At 40.1% G+C, this 23,095-nt stretch overlaps 1 protein-coding gene across 1 annotated transcript in view; it reads left to right on the forward strand.

Annotated features, from left to right (window-relative positions):
• The window catches only part of KDM3B (lysine demethylase 3B), a 50,502-nt gene that overhangs the window by 2,968 nt on the left and 24,439 nt on the right, over positions 1-23,095 (forward strand). Inside the window, exons 2-13 of the mRNA XM_031055237.1 lie at positions 1,061-1,119; positions 3,349-3,516; positions 5,925-6,038; positions 6,512-6,617; positions 8,041-8,165; positions 9,524-9,592; positions 10,514-11,095; positions 13,469-14,711; positions 15,077-15,278; positions 16,568-16,782; positions 17,834-17,986; positions 19,004-19,111. Coding sequence (XP_030911097.1) covers positions 1,061-1,119; positions 3,349-3,516; positions 5,925-6,038; positions 6,512-6,617; positions 8,041-8,165; positions 9,524-9,592; positions 10,514-11,095; positions 13,469-14,711; positions 15,077-15,278; positions 16,568-16,782; positions 17,834-17,986; positions 19,004-19,111 — 3,144 coding nt within the window. The remainder of the gene's footprint in view (positions 1-1,060; positions 1,120-3,348; positions 3,517-5,924; positions 6,039-6,511; positions 6,618-8,040; positions 8,166-9,523; positions 9,593-10,513; positions 11,096-13,468; positions 14,712-15,076; positions 15,279-16,567; positions 16,783-17,833; positions 17,987-19,003; positions 19,112-23,095) is intronic.

A 23,095-nucleotide genomic window follows, 5' to 3' on the forward strand; every position in this document is an offset into this window, starting at 1 on the left:
GAGCCCTCCTGCAGTGCGGGGCCCGCCGGACGCGCTCCGGGGCTGGAAGCGGCGGAGCGACCGGGCAGATATGTGAGGGGTCCGGTACCGCCGGTGCGGTGGTTGGAAGTAACATAGGTGTAAAACAAATACGTCTGGGACATTTCTGGTGCTGATGGATATCTATGTATATAACCTCAAAGCTTGTTTTGGGGTTTTTTAGGTTGTTTCGTTTTGGTTTTCCGCCGGGAAGATGTTAAGTATTCTCGATCACCGTGAATTATATATGGAAATACATATTGAGGGCTGACTTTTGAGTGAGGCTCATCCATTTGATTTTTTCTCAGGTTTTGTATTTAGTTGTAGGAATTTGGGCTTCATGTAATGTATTTAAGCACTCTAGCATTTGTCTGGTTTATTTATACTATAGCTCAGTGAAACGTTTGGGTGGAGATCCCAAAAAGAGCTCTTGAAATGTATTGGTGGAGTGTCTCTTGGTATGTGTCAATTCTGCAGGCACTTGCTTTAAGTGTTGGCATGCTTTGGAGGGCTGTGTGTGATTTAGTGTCCCATGGTAGTAGGAATGAGATTCTGTGTTTGTGAAGAGTTTTAGTTCTCTTTATGATCAGTTTTTTAAAAATTAGTAGTTACCATAAGTTCTTTGGGCTTGTTTGCAGAGTTCCAAATTTGAGCTGTTACCTTGACATCTATCCTGTAGTGATACTGCTTTCTTGTCCTTGTTCTAGAACTGCATCTATGGCTGTCAGTAGAAAGCCGTGTGCTAGATTTGGCTCTGCAAATTGGGTGGGCCTGGCACCCTGTGTCTGCAGTTGAGAGCTGCGGTTGTGTACTCTAGGTGCTGCCTAACTTGTTCAAGGAGGAGGAAGGAAAAGCCCATGCATAAAGGGTTTCTTCAAAAGGGAAATGTGTCAAGTGTTTGAGACCATCTGAATTGTGAAAGTGTGTTGGAGCTAAGATCCAGCTGAAGAGCCAGCTGTTCTTGTGGCAGACTGCATTGGACATGTGTGTCATCAGTAGTCTTGCATTTTCATTGGTGTGTGAATTCATTACCTTCATTCAGCACTGCAGTTCTCTCCCCAGCGCCTTTCATCAGTACCCTTCTACTTAATACTGTTTCAGGTGTGTAGCTGTCTCTAAACAGTGTATTCTCAAAAATCTGTGCAAGAACTGTGAAATGTGTAAAATAGTCGAGGCAGAATTTAGAGTAATGTGGGACATTCAGTGTTTTCATGGACTCTTCCATGCATAATGAATGCTGCTGTGACAATGGCAATGATATGCTATTGGAAAACAGTTCTCTTTAAAGTAATTCTTTCAGAAGTGATGAGTTGGCAGGCACCAAGCAGTCAACCACTGTTTAGGAAATACTCTTCTAAGGTAACAATGTGGACTAGGTGTGATAAAGACTAGGAAAAATTTATTTTCTACTCTTTGGTCTACATAAGTCTGTCCTTTCTCATAGTATTCTGCAAGGATGGTATCAATTCCTAGCCTGTAGTCTCATGTTGGGCTTATAGAAGTACAAAAGTGCAGTTGAATATCTGCACCTTTCTAGGGCAGAAATCTTGGGAATAGACAAGAAGTATAAAACTTAAAAGTATGGGTTTTGTTGTTGTTTTTTTTTTTTCTCCTGGTAGAGCAAAGCCTCTGAAAGATCTTTGGGTTTTTTCCCCCTGTAAAATTTTGGTTACAGAGAGTAGCTCTTCGACCTTCTTACTTTGATATAATGTGGAGTAACCTAATTGTGGTTAGTCCACAAAAAAATACATATAAAGGTCAGTCATAGTTGTCCCATATTCAGAGCATCTAGAAGAAATCCTGAGGAAAAATTATGCTGCTATTAGAAAACAGCTTTGCCTCTTCTGAATGGAAACAGGTATTACCCTCTTTCTCAAAATGATTACTAGAACAGGATCATTAAAGACCTGTTGAGCTTTATGTCAGTCTGTTCCTAATATTGTAAAAGTGCTTGCTAATGGGAAAATAACTCAATGTGTCACATGAAGGACAGTACTGCTTTTCTTATGTGGAATAGAAGTATGAGAGATCATTGTTTTAATGGATAGGCAAGCTCTACAATACCATAAAAGTTAGGAGGCCTGGGACACAAAGTGTTTTGAGTAGGGACTACTGGCAAAATAGCACAAATATAGTATTAAGAAAGCTATAGGCCCACTGAAAACAGAAAGATGTTCAGTCTAATTTCCACTATATTGCTGAAAATTGTTTAATGGGTGGAAGGATATCTTGGAAGGTCTGACACTGTTTCTCAGCAGGGCAGCTTAAGCAGTAATGGAGTTCAAGAATTCATGAAGAGAGTTACTTCATATTCTTCCCTTGGGGTTTGAGCTTTTGAGTCTTGGGGGAGGAATGGGGTAGAGGAGTTAAGTGGTCTCTAGTACTTCTTTTAATACGGTGTATTGATAAAGCAGAGAGTCGTTTGTCTCTGGTTAGCCTTGTTACTTCGCAGTGATGGTTACAAAACCCTGTTTTGATATCCAGCTTAAGGTGTTCCTTAACTGATTAGTAATTTTTTGCTGTTCATCTGACATGTTTGATTATATTTGGCAAGTGTGTAAGTTCTGTAGATGAGAGATTGGAATGTGATTTTTCTAACAGATAATAGCTCCAGTTGTTAGGACATGGAATGAGATTTGAAACCTTAGTATTCTTGCCATGTAATTTCAAATTATTTTAACAGTTGTCCTTTGTGATAGGAAAGAAAAAAGAGAATGACAGAATAGTGATTTAGATTTGTAGTGTGTATAGTGTGGTTTCTATTATTACACTTGTAAATAAGGTTATTAAAAATCTAGCAAGTAGGTAATTCTGGGTAATCTCACGCCATCCAAAATATTTGCATTTGTTCAGGGAGTTTAATAACGTACAAGACAAGACAAAGTGTCCGATTTAGAATGGGTTTTGGAAACGCAAACCTTGCAGGCTGAAGCATTTAGTTCCGTGAATGTCAGTTAACCATACTGATACAGGCTGTCCATTGAAATGCCAAGTAAGAGTGTTGAGATTCTCTAAAAAATCCTACTGTGAAAGAGGCTTGCATTGGGTCATCATCTGTATTTTGGGATGAACAATTTTCACGTCTTTAATTTTGTATAGGAAAACACAGCATTTGGAGCCAGTGATGTATGTTTGGGCTTAAATAGTTTTTCATAGGTTAGTGATTGTTAATTTGATTCCTGTAGCTGTGTAGATGTATTCTCAGTAATAACATTGCAATACTTACCCTGATTTTTCTTACTAAAATTGCGGTCTCGTTTTCCATAAGGATTGTAGGAATCTTATTTTCTATTAAGTGTCTGAAAATAGATTTTTTTTTTTTTTAATCAGATCTTTGTGGAATTCGATGGCTGTAACTGGAAACAACATGCGTGGGTGAAAGTCCATGCTGAAGAAGTTATAGTGTTGCTGCTGGAAGGATCATTGGTTTGGGCACCTCGAAATGATCCTGTTATGCTTCAGGGGACTAGAATCTCACAGGCGCAGTGGCCTGCGCTGGTGAGTATTTGACCAGAAGCCCTTAGATCCTCAGAGATTTTCGTCAGCTCCACTGTGAAGCTCAATGCTTGGATATTGTACAGGGCACCATTTTGCAGGTTCAAAAATTGCTTGGGGCATGGACTTTTACTAATACAAGTTCCTTAACTGGTACCTAATAGTGCCTTTGGGAAGGCATTGGAGAGGCAGTATGCTTCCAGTTCCTACCCCAGAACTTGCTATGACATATTGTACAGAAAAGTGATATTTACTACTTAAAGTTAGTCTCTGAAGAAATGTGTTATATATCTGAAGAGATTATTTTTCCCTATTTTAAAACCTTGTGTATGTCAGGCTTTTCTGAATTGTGAGAATAAGCCTTTTGGTCTTATGAAGGACTTTCCAGAGCTCTGTATGGTAAAGGCTGTTGCATCAATTGAATAGGCATACCAGAAGGCAATCTTCAGGAAGAGAATGCATACTGTGCCTGATATATAAACCATAAATTGGCCACTCCTAATCTAAAAAATCTATTTCTGTTTTGTTGTCAGCATTAACTAACATTACGTGCAAAATTTTCTCATGTTTCTTGAAGTGGTCAACTATATTGCTATTTACATGGCAGTTACATGTCATGACACCTAAAAACAAAGCCAGTTTATTTTAGCTAGCATATCTGAATATACCCATACTGCAAATATCTTGATGAGTAGTATATAGTGAAGAGCGTTCCTTATATATTTCTTCTCTTAGTGACTTCTGAAGAGGAACGATCATTGTATGTGGGAATCCTTACCTCATTTTTATGCTGTTTAATTTTTGTTATTTGCCCCTTTTGTTTCTTTTGTCCTCCCACAGGCCTTGGACTGCTTGGTATCCTACTCTCTGCTTTTTAACACATTTTGTACATGGATACATTGAAACATTTTTTCCTGTCAAGGATCATGTGCCTTGGTAGAATTCGAATTTAGTGTTTTGAATGGGTATTCAGGCTCAAAATACTAAGTTCATCACTGCATTTTTCTCTGAGGATTTCTTTTATTGCGCTTGGCTTAAGGCAGAAGACCAGGCCTTTACAGCAGTGACTCTCTGTAGAGAGTGTTTTTTCCATAGGTGAAGTTTTCCTGTTGGTGTATTTCCAGCTTGTCTCCAAAAATGAACTCCAGTTAGTTTCATATGGGAAACTGTTTTTACACAGGATCAGCGTCTTTCAGTTGATTTCCAAATTGGTCAAAATCTGAGTGATTTGGGGGTGTTACCATAGTCTGCATGCTGACTGTGTAATTCCAGACTATTTCCACTACAACTCAAGCTTTATCTGTAGGCTTGCTGAAAAAATGTTTCCATCCTCTGTACTCTGGACAGCCACGTGAGCATTGGAGCTTTCTCTAGGTACTACAGGCCTACTCAGATAACTGCATGGGAATGCAGATTGGAGTTAGTCAAAGCACCAGAGTACATACTTGCAGTGGGAAACCAACTGCTTAGCATTACAAAGGGAATGGTATGTTTCAGGAGTGTGGGGGATGGTGGGCTTGGGTTCTTTTTTTTTTTTGTTTGTTTAAGATATATCACTTATGAATGTGTTTTCATTCTTCATTGTCTCTTTTTTGTAATCCTATTTGCTTTCAGGAGAGAGTTTTGCATAAACTGAGTAACTACATTTTTATATTTATTCTGTTGTGTACGGGAGAATGGAATGTAAACAAACTTGATGAGAGCTGTTAAGGGAAAAGTGTCATGAATACTTGTGTTAAAATCATATATGTGAGAGCATGAGACAAGTAACACATTTCAAAGACTCTGGTTGGCAACTTCCTCTTCCGTCAGCAAATTATGTTATAAGGTTGTCTGATTCTACTATTACAAGGTTTCTGAATTCACTAGGTATTTTTAGTGATTTGCTCTGCATCTTGAACATCAGTAATACACTTGCTATGAACTTCAGCTTTTCACAAACCACTAGCCAAAAATGCTCTCATTTGATAAGTGTATAAATTCCCTACAGCTAGCTTCTGTAGAAGAATAAAACCACTCCTTTCATGAGGCTATATCTGAAATATGTTAGATAGTTTGAACTATTAACCAAAGCTATTTTTTAACCTTAACCAAAGCTTTTTTTTTAACGTCAGCATCAGAAGGTGCTTAACTATGAAAAACCAAACACCACCACAGGTGTTTTCATTTCTTCTTTAAGATGTACTGAAAAAGTGGATCCAATTGTCTGTAATTCCTGCTTGTAATGCAAGAATTACTGGCTTAGACATAATGACTAGTATTTCACATTAAAACTCAAGCACTGGGCAGTACAAGTTGAGAAATGACAATTTTAAATTTTTTAAAACCTGAGTAGTATGAAATCGACTGTTGTTGGCCTGTGTGTGTGCTCAGTCATTTTGGTAACTTCTTTTTTTTGTTGTTCATCACAGACCTTTACTCCTCTAGTAGATAAGCTGGGGTTAGGCTCTGTGGTCCCAGTGGAGTTTCTTCTGGACAGACATTTACGTTTCCTGTCTGATGCCAGTGGATTACGTTTATTTCAGGTATTTGAACTGTGTTCAGTTGAAATGTAAATTTAGCCTTGTGCTATGCTTGTCAGGTTAGTTTTGGGGTTTTATTTGCTGTTTCAACAACATACCCATCTTTCTCCTTTCACTGCCCTGTCACATATTTGTATTTGTTTCCCTGCATTTCCAGGTCCTTACACTGACCTCCATTTGCATTCGAAAAGTACTGACACTCTCTACATGGTTCAATTGGAGAGCTAGCTGTCATTGTGTAGCTGTTAATTACAGTGGAAGTTTTGTCCTCAGAATTTCTATGAATACACATTTTATATATACAGCTTTTGCATAGTTAATTCCTTTATTTTTCCTGGCATATTCAGTAATATTTTTCTTAATTTTACTTTTTTTTGGTCAATCTGACTGCAGTCCAAGAAGAGCTGTTTTGTAAAAACTAATGTTTCTATTATCCAAGAAGACTATACTTTATTAAAACTGTTTGTTTTTGGCAGATGGGAACAGAGAGTCAAAATCAGATTCTGCAGGAGCAGCCTTCGCTAAGAGAATCTGTCAATGCCCTGATCAGCGACCAGAAGCTTCAGGAGATATTTAGTAGAGGTGAGGCGTGTTTTCTTTCTCAGAGCTACTTTGTTGTGCAGCCGCGGTAAAGCTACGCTGGAATTTGTGGAGGGGGATAGTAACAGTATCTGCTACTGTTTCATTTGGAGGTCAATTTTCTGTATTTTGCATGTCCTTTACAAAGTAACTTTATTTTATCACAGATACAGGTAGGCAGTTGCTTAGATACAGCCAGAAATGCCTGCTGGGAATGGTCATGTAAGGTGTAGTTAAAGTAGGGCAATGTCTGTGTATTTACAACTTCCCTATTTTAAGTTTTACTTTTGAATTTTTAAAGTGTTGGTCCTTTTCTATGGTTCTGTTCTGTAACTGTGGGAACTTAAAAGTGAAGTTCCTTTGTAGCTGCTGATCCTCAGAAACTTTCCTTGTAATAGCAATTCAAATTTTGACGTTTTGGTAATTTACACATCAATTGTTTAAGTTGAATATATGTATGGGTATGGCTGGTCAGCATAGAGTTAATATCTGTTGTCTGGATTGTGTATTAGGGTTAAGCCTGATTGTGGCTTTGGTTGTCAGATTTGGGTCATCTTGGTCAAGTACTAAAATAATTTCTATCCAGAGTTCATGTGCCAGGGAGCCACCCTACAGACAGACCACTGTCTTACATCTGAAGGAGGATGTAGTTCTTCATGGGAATTTGGTGCCTTTTGGTCAAATAAAATGTGTATTCATAGAAATTCTGGGGACAATACTTCTTTGATGAGCAAGTAGCTTAAGAATTGTCCAGTTTGAAGCCTTCTTCTAAAGTGCCTAATTCTGGCTGTGTCACATACAGGTTGTTGCATCATGTAGATTTTGATGATCCAAGATAAGCAGAGGTTTTATTTTGTCTAGACTTAGGGTGGGAGGAAAGCTCAGCATGCTGATCTGGAGAGCAAAGGCAGGGTGAGAGCAAACCTTTCTGTAGATGATCTGTTATCTGTGTGAAAGACCTAAGACTGGTTGGTTTAGAGATGTTGGATATCCAAGTACATGTTTTTACTCTGAAACGCGTAGCTTTTTATCTGGGATTTGAAACATCTGGGCTAAATCAGAATACTGAGACTGTTCACTGGATTGATGGTGCATAATTACTAACCTGTAGGTTAGAAAACAAAATAATTTAGTTCACAAGGAACCCCTGTGTAGCTTGATTTTGTCAAAGGAGCGAGTTAATTTTGGTCTTTCATGTTTGGGTTTTTTTATGTGTAAAATGTATTCATGAGTTACAGCAATGAGGACCTATTGACTTTTTAGGATAAAATACCTGCTTACACAGGATTTGCAGCAGAAGCCCTGGTGTTTTAATTTCTTTCCACCTGGAAGATGGCACTTCAAGCCCTAATTAAGTGCACAGAACCATTTTGTTGTATGACACAAAGTTTGTTTGGAAAATGTCCTCAAAGTCCTTCTTTTCCAGGTCCTTACAGTGTCCAAGGCCAGCGAGTTAAAGTTTATCAACCAGAGGATGAAAATAGCTGGCTCTGTGGTGTTGTGAGCCACCAAGATCCAATAACTCGTCTTATGGAAGTGTCTGTGACTGAGGTAAAAATATGAAGTGCTGCTTTGGTGTTCCTAAAATACCATTCCTCAATATCTGTATGTGGAGAATGACATCTTCACCAAAACTTGTTATTTTGGGTTGTTTTTCTGCTTTAAAAGATAAATAATTATTTGTGTTGTGATTCACAGGGGTTTTTTTTCGTATTAGGTTGACTTTCTTGAAAAAATGATGTCACACAGGCTACTTCTATTGAAAAAAAAAAAAAAGCTGTAAGAGTTTCATTGGAAATTAGTGCTGTAAGAGAAAATATTGGAAATTACTCTCCAGAAGGGAAAGCATGCTGATGCATAGAAAGCTACCTTCTGGGTCTCTTACATTGTGGTTTTCCTATGCCTTCTCTTGGTTTCCATCTGACAGACTGTACAAGTAGTTTGAAACAATTGTAGCAAAGCAGATGAAGTCTTTATATAAATAAATTTGATTTATATATTTTAGCTCAGACTATTTACTTTTGCCCTGTTCCTATCAGTAAACTTATGTACAGCACAGAGAATCTGCACTGCTAGTTACTGGTTTTTATTATGTGCTTCTGTGCAGTCTGACAGGTAGCTCAGTCTTGACAGTGGCCTGCTCCTGATAGCTTCCTTTTTCCGGAACAACTGGGAGCGGGTCCATGGTGCTGTGTAGCAGTAGCATGCATCTTGGTTTTTAGATCCCATCTTGTGTCTTGCGCCCACTGCCCCTGTAGCCACTGCACTGAATGAGCAGTAATCCTGCACTCTGACTACTGCTATTGCTGGCACACAGGGAACAAAGTATGCTTTGTATGGTAAATCAGCATAGTACTTTGGAGAGCCATAGAAATTGTGGAGTTATGTGCGTTCAGCAGATATGTGCTAGGAAGCACAGAGTTTCCTGTGTACTTACTGTGAAATAGAAAGGAACCTCCAAGAACAGTTACAGAGATTGGATATTCGTTGCTTCTTTTGGGGAGACGCTGATGAGGATACTTGGGCTAAACTGATGTGCTTCTTCCAGTAGTCCTTTTTAGATCTAATGGAGCGAACATATATGTAACAATGTTAAATGAAATTCAAGAGTTACATTTAATGCAATGAATACCTTTAGAAATGCTCAACAGAACAAATATACAAACAGTGGTAGGAATCAAATCTGAAAGTTTTAAATAAAGAAGGAGCAAAAGGATAGAAGGTAAACTAGAAGGCTGTAGTATTACTAAGGAAGTGACATAGTAAAAGGTAAATAAGTAAAAGAAGAAAAGGTAAATGGGAGAGGGCCTGCGCAGTAACAGTGTGTTGATACTATATACTTTGAATTTAAAATTAACCTCTGCTTTTCTTTTTCCTACTTCCTCATTATCAATCTGTCTAAAAATTAGAGTGGTGAGATAAAGTCGGTGGATCCTCGACTGATTCACGTGGTGATGGATAACACTTCTCCAGGCGAGGTAATACAGCAGTTCATTCAGGTCTTGTATATACAGTGTGCAACTTTGTAAAATTTTTTATGTGAAATAAGTAAAATCTGGAAAGGACTAAAAAATGATCCAGTATTGACTGTGGATTTTGGATAATTTTAGTAATTTTCCTCTTAAAGTTTGAACAGGAAAATTTTGTTTACCATTTTGATGGTCATAGCTTTCTTGAAGCTATCTTCTTTTTTTGTTCAGGCCTGTTTACTAAATTTAGCATGGATCTTAGAGGGATGATCGGTAGCGATGTTACCATGGTGGTTGTACTCCATTTTAAGGTGGAGTGTTGCTGCCTTTTTCTAATAGGATCATTCTGTCCTCCTTCAAAGACCTTTTAAGGCATTTCTAAAAATTGCCATCTGGCTGCTGTGCCTTGTAAGCAGGCTTATATGTTTATGGCATTTCACTGCCTCGATTGAGATGTTCCATGATAATGTTTGAACCTGAATTTTTACCCTAGGCTAAAGGGCAAGCTATCTCCTGCAGTTAAATGTTGTAGGCTTTGTGTAATGAACAGAAAGAGTACCGTTCAAAGGAATTATGGGGTTTATACTTGGAGCAAAAATTAGTGTGCAGGTGGTATTCATACATTACGAAGAGCTTTGTTGGAGTATTGAGTATTTCTCAAAATTGGCCAGGATGTGGTTCATGCTACAGCAAGGTAGCTCAGCTAAAAAATTACTTGTGCAGATCTTACTCTAGTACAAAAAAGACAGGACTGTGCTTAATGCTTGTGTTCTGTGCTCACATATCATCTCTCTTTATATGTCTCAATTTGTGATAAAGTGTTCCTAAACTTCAGAGCAGTGTAATATATTCTGTTCTAACAGAAGAAAGTTCTCTGAATGGGTATCTGGACTGTTCTGTTTAGTGATTGCATGGCTTTGTCTATTATAGGGAGGGGGCCTAAAAGCAGCTAAATCATCATCTAAAGGGAAAAAGAAGAAGGAAAGCCTGGAGGGAAAGGATGGAAGGAGGAGGAAAAATGTATCAGATCCTGGTTGTGATCCTGCAACAAAGAAGCTAAAGGAGAGGGGTGAGGCAGATAGCAATGGTGGTGATGGAGGTGAGGCGAGCAGAGGTTCCTGGAAAGGAGTCTCCGGTAGTGAAACAGGACTGGATCCAAGGGCCAAGCAGTTGCCTTCATTTCTTCCTCAGATTAGTCGCAATATTCGTTTTGCTACTTACACCAAAGAGAATGGCCGAACATTAGTAGTCCAAGACGAGCCAGTTGGTGGTGACACACCATTGCCCTTCACTCCATTTTCTTCTGTGGCTGGACAGCCATTACAAGTTGGATCTGGGTGTAAAGAGGCAGGAAAATCACTGGAACAGGTTGGCCAAGGCACAGTGACTTCTGCAACTGCAGTTACTACAACTGCTTTGACGCCAACAACTGTGAGGATCTCTGATACCAGTTTGCCAGCTGTTACTGGACAGGAGAAACTGAAAACAGTCCGATCACAAGCCCAGGGCGAGGTGAGTAGCTCATGATCCCACTTGTTTTAGAAAGATTTACATGTTTGCAACAGATGTTCTGCAATATACTCCTGTTAAAATGTGTGTCCATGGAAATGAAAAAACTACTTTTTCTCTCATAAGTCCATCTCCTCCCAAAGAAAACCTGTTATCTGACCTAAGAAATTACTCAAAAGAAAATTGAGATAATTGGTGAAGGAGTAGTAAGAGATAACTGCAGCACTCTTGTGCTTATCCATCCTTAATCTGAGAAATGCAGCTTTAAAATGATACTAAGCACTGCACTTAATTAATTTTGTTGTGTCATACAGAAGACAGCCCTCTTAAAATCTCTTGCCTTTATATAAACAAATCTGCATGCGCATGTACACTGAATTGAACATTCAAGTTATTTAAAGAAAAAAAGCCTCAAAACCAGAAAAACAATGAGCCTACATTTAGAAGACCTTTAAAAGATGCTTGTCTTGGGTGTTAGAGCTGTGTTACCTATATAGTAGAAAAAGGAGCCAGTTGCATTGTATACTGTCTAGGACTAAAACCAAAGAAATAATTAAAATATTTGAGATGAGAGGTCAGTCTGGAAGCAACTTGAAGGCCTTTTAGTTATGCCTTGGTTTACAAGGAAAAGAGTAGAAAAATAGAAAGGAAACCCTGTTAAAGGCAAAATAGAAGACTTCTAAAATAAATTAAATGAAGGTTTGTAAAAACAAAACAAAAATGAAACCCACCTCAGTTAAGTACAACAAAAATAAAGAATCTCGCCATCTGCTGTATAAAGAATGTGAAGAAAATGGGAGATATATTAAGAGAGTCCAGTGTGGTTGCCAGGAAGTTGAATGCATTGTTATCATCCCTGTCTTTTGTATTAGATAATGGAATGGGTGGAAAGGTTAAAGATTCCTGGATGGGAAGGTGTAAAGGAGGAATAGAATTGTGGAAAACAGGAGTGTTGCATAATGAGCATAATATAATGTAATATGAACTCTTCTATCCTCCACCCCCCCAATAAATAAATTCAGAGTTGGGAGCAACTGCAGATTGTGTAATTGTACTGAGAAATTTTGGTACCACCTCTCCTTCTTTCCCTCTCTCCAACCCCGCATCACTTTTTAAAACATTAATAATTCAGCTTCAGAGTTGGCAAGCAGGCCATTAGTCCATTTTAAACTATTTTTTTTGAGGGAGGGAACCTGACATGAATCAGTAAGAGTGTTGTAGATAGTTCATATATGTTACTGTTTCAGACTATCTACAGTATCATAGTGTAGCTGGGTCCTTGAGATGACTTCACAACCTTGGTTTCCATTCAAATTCATATTCTTTTAAAAACTATTAGAACACAATTTTCTAAAATTATTTATATCTCTAAAAAGAAATATCTAAAATTCTAATATCTGGAAGAACTGTTAATAGGTTATTAAAGTTATTACAGCTGTAGATTGATAATGAGGAACCAGCTAAACATTAGTGTGCAGTCAGGTAGGTGTGCAGGGACACTAGTGACCAGTAGGATGTGTTGCACAGAGTCTGTGGTTGTATTTAGCATGACCTTGAAATAAAATTGTGTTAATGATGAGCAGATTTCTAAGTGGAAACTCAAAGAAAAGGAGTAGAGCTGATCTAAATGATTCTATGAGGAACTAGTCACAGTATATAATCAGTTATAGTAGGACTGTCAGAATTGGAAAATCTGAACAAGTATCAATTGAGAAGAGAGCAAGTGAATATTCCATATCACAGTTATGGTTCTAGTAGAAATCTGTCATTCACAAAACTTTCCTGTATTAATGGTCATAAAAATTAAGCATTTTGTGCTTAACCTCTACTGAGTTGTTCCCTGGAAGGCTCCACGTCCTAGGCATCTGTCTACGTGTCAGCAGATGTGAGTTGTGGGGATCAGGAATTAGTTTGTCTGCTAACCGCTAGGGGCTTGCTTTGTTTACTTAACTTGCAAACTAAGATACTTATTTCAGGGGTGCTACTTAAGTAGATGAAGCTTATCAGAATGCTCTTGGGGGAGGGTGGAAGATTGGAGGGTATTCAACATAGTTTCAATTATGGTTCCCTTTTTGTTGATTTGAATTCAAATGATCAGCAGTTTTACTAACTTGCTTTTCTATGAATTAGTTTACCTTTCTGGTGCCTCACCTTTGTTCTAAAATGTGATAAGACATTAAGTATTAGTTTTCTCTATGTGTCTTCAATTTCAATAGCTTGTGGGTAGGAATCTTTAAAGAAGTAATTGTAAGTCTGCTGGAAATTTTTATTCCTGATGGGTAAGGAGAATGCTGATAGTACTACGAGATGAACTAAAGTAGTCTTGTTTCAAATAACAATCTTATAATAGACTAATGCTTACTAATTTTGTTCCAGAATTCCCGAAATTCACTTTTGGCTTCTCCTGGATTTGGAGTCTCTCTCCCAAGTGCTTCTCAGTCCTTGATATTTGGGGCTGGAAGGAGCCAATCAAATGGAGTGATGGCTCCAGAGAGCAAACCTTCTGGATTTCCTTTTGGCTGTGGTACTGGACAAGAGGCTCAAAAAGATTCTGATTCATCCAAGAACTTATTTTTTCAGTGCATGTCCCAGAATCTTCCTTCCAGTAACTATTTCACGGTCATTTCAGAGAGCTTGACTGAAGATGTCTCTAGTCGAGACTCATTCAAGCAGTGTACAGAGAGTGTGGGTGCTGGGACTTGTAAAGGTAAAATTCTTTCAGTGGACTGTAAGCCAGGAGCCCAGTCTGGTAGTTCTGTAGAGCGGAAGCTGCCTGTGGAATCTATGCCTACCCTTACTCCAGCCTTTTCACGAAGTCTGTTGAATACTCGTCCCTCTGATAGCCATGAAAACCTATTTTTACAACCCCCAAAGCTATCACGAGAGGAACCCTCAAACCCTTTCCTGGCATTTGCTGAGAAAGCAGAATTCAGTCCTTTCAGTGGCTTTGCATCTTCATCTCAGACGGGGGTTTGTGCTTCGTCAACACCTGTGGGTCATAAGGCCACTTCTGGCTGGCCGGAATCACTCACCTGTACAGACTCTTTAGCTAAGAAGAAAACCTTGTTTATAACAACTGACTCCTCAAAGATGATCTCTAGTGCTTCTGGTTCAACAGCTACTGCTGGTGTTCAAAGCCCTTCCACTGTAGGGAATGGCCGTTCCAGCTCACCGAGCAGCAACCTGACACAGCCTATTGAGATGCCCACACTATCCTCCAGTCCAACAGAAGAAAAACCAGCTGTTGGGCCTGGGCAGCAGGACAATCCTCTTCTGAAAACGTTTTCTAATGTGTTTGGCAGACATCCACCTACCCTTTTCTCTTCACAAGCAGAGTTTCCACAGGAGAAGAAGGCCCCTTTTGAAGCTGTGAAAAGGTTCTCGCTAGATGAGCGGAGCTTAACGTCCAAACAGGACTCCGACTCCAGTACAAATAGTGATCTGTCAGATTTGAGTGACTCTGAAGACCAGTTGCAGGCTAAGGCTTGTATGAAGGGTATCCCAGACCATTTGATGGCGAAGCTAGGCCCCAATGTGGAGCGCAATGCAGAATTACTGCTGGGTAAAGGAAAGGGGAAGCAAGCCCCAAAGGGCCGGCCCCGCACAGCTCCCCTAAAAGGTGATGACTTGAATGCAGATGATGTTTTGGAAGCACAAGGAGGTGGGATACTGGGTTATCTCCTGTGTAATGAACTGTGTAAACTAACCACAGTTGTATACCTCATTCATATTCAGTAGGCAGCACACAGGATGCTTACAAGGCTGAAGCTTAATGCTTCATGCATGTGAATTTGGTGTTCACTTTGATAAATATTTAAGCCTGTGTGTCAGGACAGAAGTGTGGTATGCTGTAGGCTTGAACCGACTTACTGGTTTTACATGGGTATGAACATACAGATCTCTGAAAAGATGATTGTTGGAGACAGTATCCTTTTGCTCTTGCGGTTAACTAATAGATTTTTACTTCTACTTTGCCTCACCCAGTTGGCCAGTCTGTGCTGAAAGATATGAGTAAGGTGAGGAAGCTGAAGCAGTCAGGTGAGCCTTTTCTCCAGGATGGCTCTTGCATCAATGTAGCTCCACATCTGCACAAGTGTCGGGAATGCCGTCTGGAGCGGTACCGCAAATTTAAGGAGCAAGAGCAGGATGACTCAACTGTGGCATGTCGCTTCTTCCATTTCCGGAGGTGCTCAAATTCTTCCTTTCTTCATATGTAGTCTGTGTGCAGAGTTTGGGCCATGTCCGAGCACAATGTTTTATTTATTAAATATGCTTGGGTACAATAATGAAGGTTTTGATTGTCTTGCATTTCCCTGCATCACCTGACGGGAATTCCCTCACTGGCCCAGAAAGTAACCGCTTTTCAAAGATAAAGCTATAAGATACTAAGTGAGCCTCTGGGTACAGCCTCAGTAAACTGAATTTGCTTTACTGGGTAGAATTTTACTTCTGGGTGGCAATTAGTATGCAATAACTCTCACTCCTTCATAAGGCATTCAGAACAAAGGTAAAATTTTAATCCACTCAAGGAACTAAACATCACCAGCATGAGGCTAATGTTCGACCGTATTCTGTTGAGCACAGGACTAATTTTTAGGAGTAGAACGCTATGTCTGTGTTCCCTCTGTGTTATATACACGTCTTACTCTTCTTTGACTTGTTGTGTTTCTTTTCGTCTTCCTTAACTGTTGATCCTAGCAAGTGCTACGCATCTTTTTCCAAAAGTAGTTAAATGACTTTCTGACATGTAAAGGATGAACTGAATTTTTAGTATGTGTCACCCATCCAGTAAGCATGCTGCTTCTTTTCCTAAACTTGTTAAAAGTTAATCTAGCTTCAGGTTAAAGATAAGATGGTTTCTGCTTAAAAATGAAGTTATCTTTGATATTGACAGGAGATGCTTAAGGTTCTGTCATACGGTTTTACACCTTTTACCACACAAGGTAAAGGGAGGGTTAACAGCTATTGGTAAAACAGTAGTGATTCATCTATGTGGATGTGCGAAAGGATTTTTGCATATATCGTCATGTGAGCTATTGGAAGAGTTGCCAAGTGTTGGCAGCCCTAGCCAGAACTGAAATACCATTTTCTCAAAAGTTGGGAAAAACTTTCTCATGAATTAAAACTGAGAATGACAGCCATTCAGAATTTTGCAAGCAGCATCATGCAGCAGGTCAAATTGAATTTTGTCATCTCTTTCTATTAATGAGATAGAGAAGTGGGATGAAGCAAACTGTAGCAATTTCTTTTAGGTGGAATTTCCCACCAATGTTTACTGTGACCTTGGGATTCATTCTAATGGGTGTTGTAGCTACAGCTTTGTATGCCTTATTCTCTGTGTTACTGGGATTTGTGCTGTCTGTAGAATATAGCCCTCTAGCTGAAGTCTTTTTTCCCCCTTTCTGGGTTTATGTTCTGATGTAGATGTCACTATGATTGAGCAGTTTCTCAATTGCTCCATCCTATTTTCTGCAGGCTGGTATTTACCCGGAAAGGTATACTACGAGTAGAAGGTTTCTTGAACCCGCAACAAAGTGACACTGATGCTATGAGCCTATGGATTCCTTCTTCCTCCCCTGCAGAGGGGATCGATCTGGAAACTTCCAAATATATCCTGGCCAATGTTGGGGACCAGTTCTGCCAGCTTGTTATGTCAGAGAAGGAGGCAATGATGATGGTGGAGCCACATCGTACGTTGGGCTTTTGTCATGGTTTTTCCCACCCTTTCTGTATAATGCATGTACCATACAGTTGTATTGGAATAGAATTGAAAATGTCTTAAAATTTCTTTTTGAAATGCTTCTCCTGCTCTTCCAAAGAGAGGCTATATTCACTCTTGGGTGGGGGATGTAACTGAGGGACCAGAATTTGAGACTTTCTTTTGGATCAATGCAACATTGCCACCAAGGAAGGTAATGGTAACTTTCCTAGACATTATTCTTTCAATAACTAAATGCAGAAATCAGCTGGCTCATGCTCCTAAGAAAATAGAAATAAGCCCAAGCACCTACCACACTGACCAGCTATGCTTTAATGAACAGATTTTCTGATGTTTTCATATCCTTTCATGCTCCAGGGACCTCATGTAAAAGTTCAGGGTTTTCTAGGGAGGGAGCAGTACCTTAGTTCATCCCACAAGGACTTAGCTGATCATCTGTTTGACAGCTTTCCATTTCTGTGGGAAAGGGTTTGGGGGGGGGGGAGGGGGGGGGGAGCCAGTTTAGCTTATCACATGGGGATAACTGACTAATTTTTTCCTGTTAGTTTCTGGAACGTGCAAGGGCAGCCATTTGGAGAACTCCTTCCTTGGCAAATATGTTGGTTTTGAATCTAAATAGTTGACAGAAATCTGATTACTAAAACTAAATACACATTCTTTATGGTTTTATGTATTGATATCACTTGTTCATAAAACTAGCAGAAGATTTGTGATTTTTGCTGTAAGTTCCATTAGTGCTCCATTAAATTCAGTTATTGCAGAACACTGTAAGGTGCTGCATTTCCTTGTAGTGTGCATTTTGATACCTGACCTTACCCATTTTTAGAAATGGGAATTTTAATAATGTCACTGGACTAGCAACTCAAAGAATGGGGCTATGAATGTAAAAAGCATGTGTTTCTGTACTCTGCCTTCAGGTCATGTTGCTATGAATTTATCAATGTTGCTGTGATACTCTCAGATTAGGTGGGAGAAATGCAAAATGTCAAAGCAATAATTCGTAGTATGCCTTCTTTCTATAGAGAAGGTGGCATGGAAGCGAGCAGTACGTGGTGTGAGGGAGATGTGTGATGTATGTGAGACAACACTCTTCAATATTCATTGGGTTTGTCGGAAATGTGGTTTTGGCGTCTGTCTGGACTGTTACCGGCTGAGGAAGAATCGTCCACGTAGTGGTGAGTACTGGGCATTTTTCTCTCACTGTCATCTTTGAGCTGAGTATAGTCAGGGAATAGTTTCTGGAAAGTTGTAGAAGGTTTTGTGGGAGAGTTACCGAGTATCAGCTTGGAAAGCTGCATGTTTGGAACTTGTCTTACATGCTGCTGTTACATTCTTCATTTCTTTATGTACCTGTGTTTCATCTATTTGCATAGGATGGGATTATTAAAATCACAGCATCAGCAGGCACAAGCATAGAGTGTCTACTGAGACAGTTGACTGTCTCAGGCTGTACAGTTCGTATAAAAGAAAAATTATGTACTATCTTAACAGTTCAGAACTGTTGTATGGGGAGCTAGTAAGCAGACACTGCAGAGAAATGTCTTTGATATGGAGTTAGATGGGAAGGTTTGGGGTTTTTTTTTGGGTTTTTTTTGTTGTTGTTTGTTTGTTTGTTTGTTTGTTTTTTATTCAGTGACACACCAGGACTTCTAATTCAGGAAGAAGTTCAGTAAGTTCAATTTTAAGAAGCAGAGGCATGAGAAAGTACATACCTGGCTAGGTTTTTAGGTGCACTCTACTGTACCGAGACCACTTTGGTAGCATGGATGCAAACAAATGGTAATCCCAGTGAGATTAATTAGTGACAATTACATTATTATATACAGCAGATGTATAAAATACTGGATGTTAATAAGTGTGAATACTACTGTGTATTTATTATGATAACTTAGAAAAGTATAATGAGAACAAGAGTATCATATTTTAAAAATTGAGGTTAGAAGCCAAGATTTTTAGGTGGTTGAAAACAAGCTGCTATAGATGACTGAGGGGAAATTACTGTGGTAGCTGTATAATTTGAGGAGGCAGAAGTTGCTGTATATCCAGTCCTAATGGTCTGTATTTATAGTATATTTCTGAGATCATCACGTTAATTTCCTGCACTGCAAATAATCTAAATAAACAATAGTAGTGCACAAATATCCTGCATTGTAAAGCTTTAGTACAAAAATCTTTTTTTTTCTTTATTCCAGATACAGAGGAGATTGGTGATGAAGAAGTTTTCTCATGGCTGAAGTGTGCAAAGGGTCAGTCTCATGAACCAGAGAATCTCATGCCAACACAGATCATCCCTGGTACAGGTAATGCTTGAAACACGAAAGGAAAAATAGCAAATTTTGTACTAATTCTGAGCAGGGAAATGGAAAAAACATAAGGATAGGTGATGTTGTAGCTGATACCTCTTCTAGCATGGATTTAGAGGAAAATTCCACTTGCTACAGCAGAAGGGTTGAAGGGAAGGTAACACAAGTAAGATCAAGCTGTGGATTTGAAGTGTGCATCCTTCTAGTATTAGCTGTGACTTGTTGTGGTCAGCTGTTTTTTAGTCGTATTTTAAGTAAATTTGTTTAAATAGCAAGAAAGAGTTTTTTGGGGATGGTTTGGTTTTTTTTTCTTCTTCTCTGGGGACGGGGAGGGAAACTAAATGGTCCATGCTGATTATTTACATAACTGGTCCTAAAAATCACAGAATCATAACATGGTTTGGGTTTGAAGGGACCTTAAAAAAATCATTTAGCTTCCACCCCCATGCCACAGGCAGGGACTACCTTGCACTAGACCAGGTTGCTGCAAACACCATTCAACCTGGCCTTGAACACTTGAAGGCATAGGGCAAGCACAGCTTCTCTGGACAATCTATGCCAGTGCATCACCACCTTCACAGGGAATAATTTTTTCCTAATAGTCAATCTAAACATACCCTCTTTCGATTTAAAAATGTTGTTCCATATCCTGTCCCTAGAGACCCTGAAAAAAAAGTCTCAGTGCTTATCATCCCCCCTGATGTGTTGAAAAGGCATGACAAAGTCTCCACAGAGCGTTCTCTTCTCCAGGCCAAACCACATCAACTGTCTTGGCCTTTCTTCATAGGAGAGGAGTTCTAGCCCTCTTGTAATTTTCATGGCCTCATCTGAACCTGCTTGAAGAGGCCCATGTCTGTCACGTACTGGGCACCCCAAAGTTGGAACGCTGAACTCCGGGTGGGGAGGTGGGCTGGGGTAGAGGGGAAGAATGGCCTCCCAGCCTGCTGGCCATGCTTCTTTTTATGTAGCCCAGGCTGGAGGATGGCTTTCTTGGCTGCAAGTGCATTTTTCCGAGTCATGTCTAGTTTTCCATCTAGCCATGTGTCCAAGTCCTTTGCTGCAGGGCTACTCTCAATCCATTTCACTCCCCCGCTCTGTACTGATATTGAGGGTTGCCCCAAACCAGATGTGAGACCTGGCACTTGGAGTTGTTGCGCTTAATGAGGCTTGGGTGGGTCCACTCCTTAGGCTTGTCAAGGACGTGGTGGAATCAGTTGCGCACCTTAGCTTGGTGTCATCCACAAGTTTGTTGAGGCCATGTTCAATCTCACTGTCGATGTTGTTGGTGAAGACGCAAAGTAGTAATGGTCCCAGTAAGGACCTTTGAGGGGCACCTCCTGTTACTGTTCTCCATTTGGGCATGGAGACATTTATGATAACCTTTGGATGTGATCATCCAGCCACTTCCTTACCCACAGAATAGTCCATTCATTAAAATGTATCTCTCCAATTTAGTGACAAGAATGTTGTGAGGTACTATATTGAAGGCCTTGCAGAAGTATCGGTAGATTGCAGCTATTTGTCTTTCGTTGTTTAATGATGCAATCACTCCATTGAAGAAAGCCACTAGATTAGTCAAGTGTGATTTGCCCTTGGTGAAGCTGTGCTGGCTGTCTCTAATCTCCTCTGACTTCTGTATGTTTTGACATGTCTTCTAGGAGAATCTGCTACATGACCTCACCTGGTTACTGTGGTGAGGCTGACAGGTCAATAATTCTCAGGGTCCTCATTTTGGACCATTTGAAAAATGGGCATAATGTTTCCCTGTTCCCAGTCCCTAGGGACTTCATCGGACTGCCAGGACTTTCCAAGTGTGATGGAGAGTGACTTGGCAACTACATCAGCCCAATCCCTCAGGACCCTGGGATGCATCTTACCAGGTTTCATGGACTTTTATATGTTCCAGTTCCTCAGGTGCAGCCCCACCTCAAATACTGTCTGCAGTTTTGGGCATCTCAGTACAAGAAGGATACCAAGCTGTGAGAGTGTGTCCAGAGCAGGGTGACCAAGATGGGGAAAGGTGTCAAGGAACAAGGCTTAGGAGGAGCAACTGAGGTCACCTGTTTAGCTTGGAGAAGAGAAGGCCGAGGGGTGACCCCATCACAGTCTACAGCTTCCTCAAAGGGGTCAGCAGATGGGGAGGTGCTGATCTGCTCTCTCTGGTGATCAGCAGTAGGACACAAGGAAATGGAATGAAGCTGCATCAGGGGAGGTTCAGACTCTGCTTCACTGAGTATGTGGTTGGGCACTGAAACAGACTTTACAGGGAAGTGGTCAGGGCACTAAGCCTGTCAGGTTCAAGGAGTGTCTGGCTGATGCTCTTAGTTGTATGGTTTAGTGTTAGGTGCTCCTGTGAGGAGCAGGGAGTTGTTCTTAGTGATCCTCATGGTCCTCTCCCTGCTTGAGATTCTGTATGGTTCTCCAATGAGAGGAGGAACTTTATTCCCCCAGTTTCTCCTTTGAGGTTCAGGGTCTCAAGAGAGGTGAGAAAAGGGACTAAAACTGAAAACTGATGGGAAATAAAAATGTTGAGTATGTCAGCTGTCACTTGCTTGGAGATCTTATTTAGTGTAGATAGTGTGTGTTGTATACATTTTCTTTAATCTTCTTTTTCTGGCTAGGATAACTGTTGAAACCCTTATTATTCTCTTCATCCCTTGTCAAACCCATTTTCGTCTTTGTGTGTGTTAGGTTTCCTGATGCCATCTCTGCACATCCAGGCAGCATCCAGGATTATGTGTCCTGGTTCTACTGCCTCTGCATTTCATTCTTAGATTTTAGTTTGATCAGGACGTCCTCCTTGACCCATGTTCTTCCCTTGCCTTCCTTATTTTATTTTTTACATGGGGGAATTGGCAGCGCTTGCACTCCAAGAAAAATGTTTTTAAAGAACTGTGAACTCTGTTCTGTTCCTTTGTCCCTGAGGGCAGTTTTCCAGAGCATCCCATACACTAATTCCTTAAGCAGGTGAAAGTCTGCTCTCCTGAAATTCAGTCTTCTGAGTCTACTCTTGATCTGGCCTACACTCCTCAAGGTTGTGAATTCCACCAGGACCTGATCACTGCAGCCCAGGGTGCCACCAGTCTTGACATGTCTGATTAGTTCTTTCATGTTGGTATAAGACGGGTCCAGTAACGCTTCTTTTGTGGTTGGTCTCTATGTCATGGATTAAGTTACCCTCAAAACACTCCAGAATTATCCTTGATTGCTTGCAGCTTGCTATGTTGCTTTTCCAGCGGACATCAAGGTGATTGAATTTCCCTAATCATTATGTGAGCATGATGCTTCCTTTAGTTGAAATAAGAACACTTTTTCAACAGGCTCCCTTTGGCTGAGTGGACTTGAGTAAACCCCAGCAGTGAGGTTTTCTTTGTTGGCTTCGTCCCTCATTTTTGCCCATAAATTCTTGATGTGTTCATCACTGTTTTTCAAGGATAGTTCTCTGTGGTCAGTATGTTATTCTACACGGAGAGCACCTCCCCACAGTTCACCAGTTCCACAATTAATTGTATCACGCTTTAGTGATAAAGATTAGATTGTCGCTTTCTAGTTGCACAATGACTTCTGTCTCCTCCTGCTCATCACCTGATCTGCATGCATTAGTATGAAGAGGCCCTCCAGCTGGGCTATCAGCCATAACCCTCTTGATAGGAACATACCCAAATTCCTTTGAGTTATTTCACAGGTGTTTCCCTTTTGCTTCCTAATATGTTGGTAACCCCTGGCTTTTACCTGTTGCTCAAATCTGCATCCCCTTTCCCCACTAAATCTAGTTTTAAAGTTCTCCATAAAAGTCTGGTCAACTTGTTGGCAGAGGCTTTCTTGCTCTGCTTGGGCAGGTGAATCCCATCTGCTCCCAAGAGACCTGACTTCTCAGAAGTAGATTTGTGGTCACAGAAGGCAAAACTGTTGAATATGGCACTGGCCACGCCGCCAGGTATTCATTTGGTCAATTCATTACATCTGTCTGTGTACCAGGAG

Source organism: Geospiza fortis, unplaced genomic scaffold, assembly GCF_000277835.1.
Source record: "Geospiza fortis unplaced genomic scaffold, GeoFor_1.0 scaffold55, whole genome shotgun sequence".
In the NCBI taxonomy this organism is placed as follows: Eukaryota; Metazoa; Chordata; class Aves; order Passeriformes; family Thraupidae; genus Geospiza; species Geospiza fortis.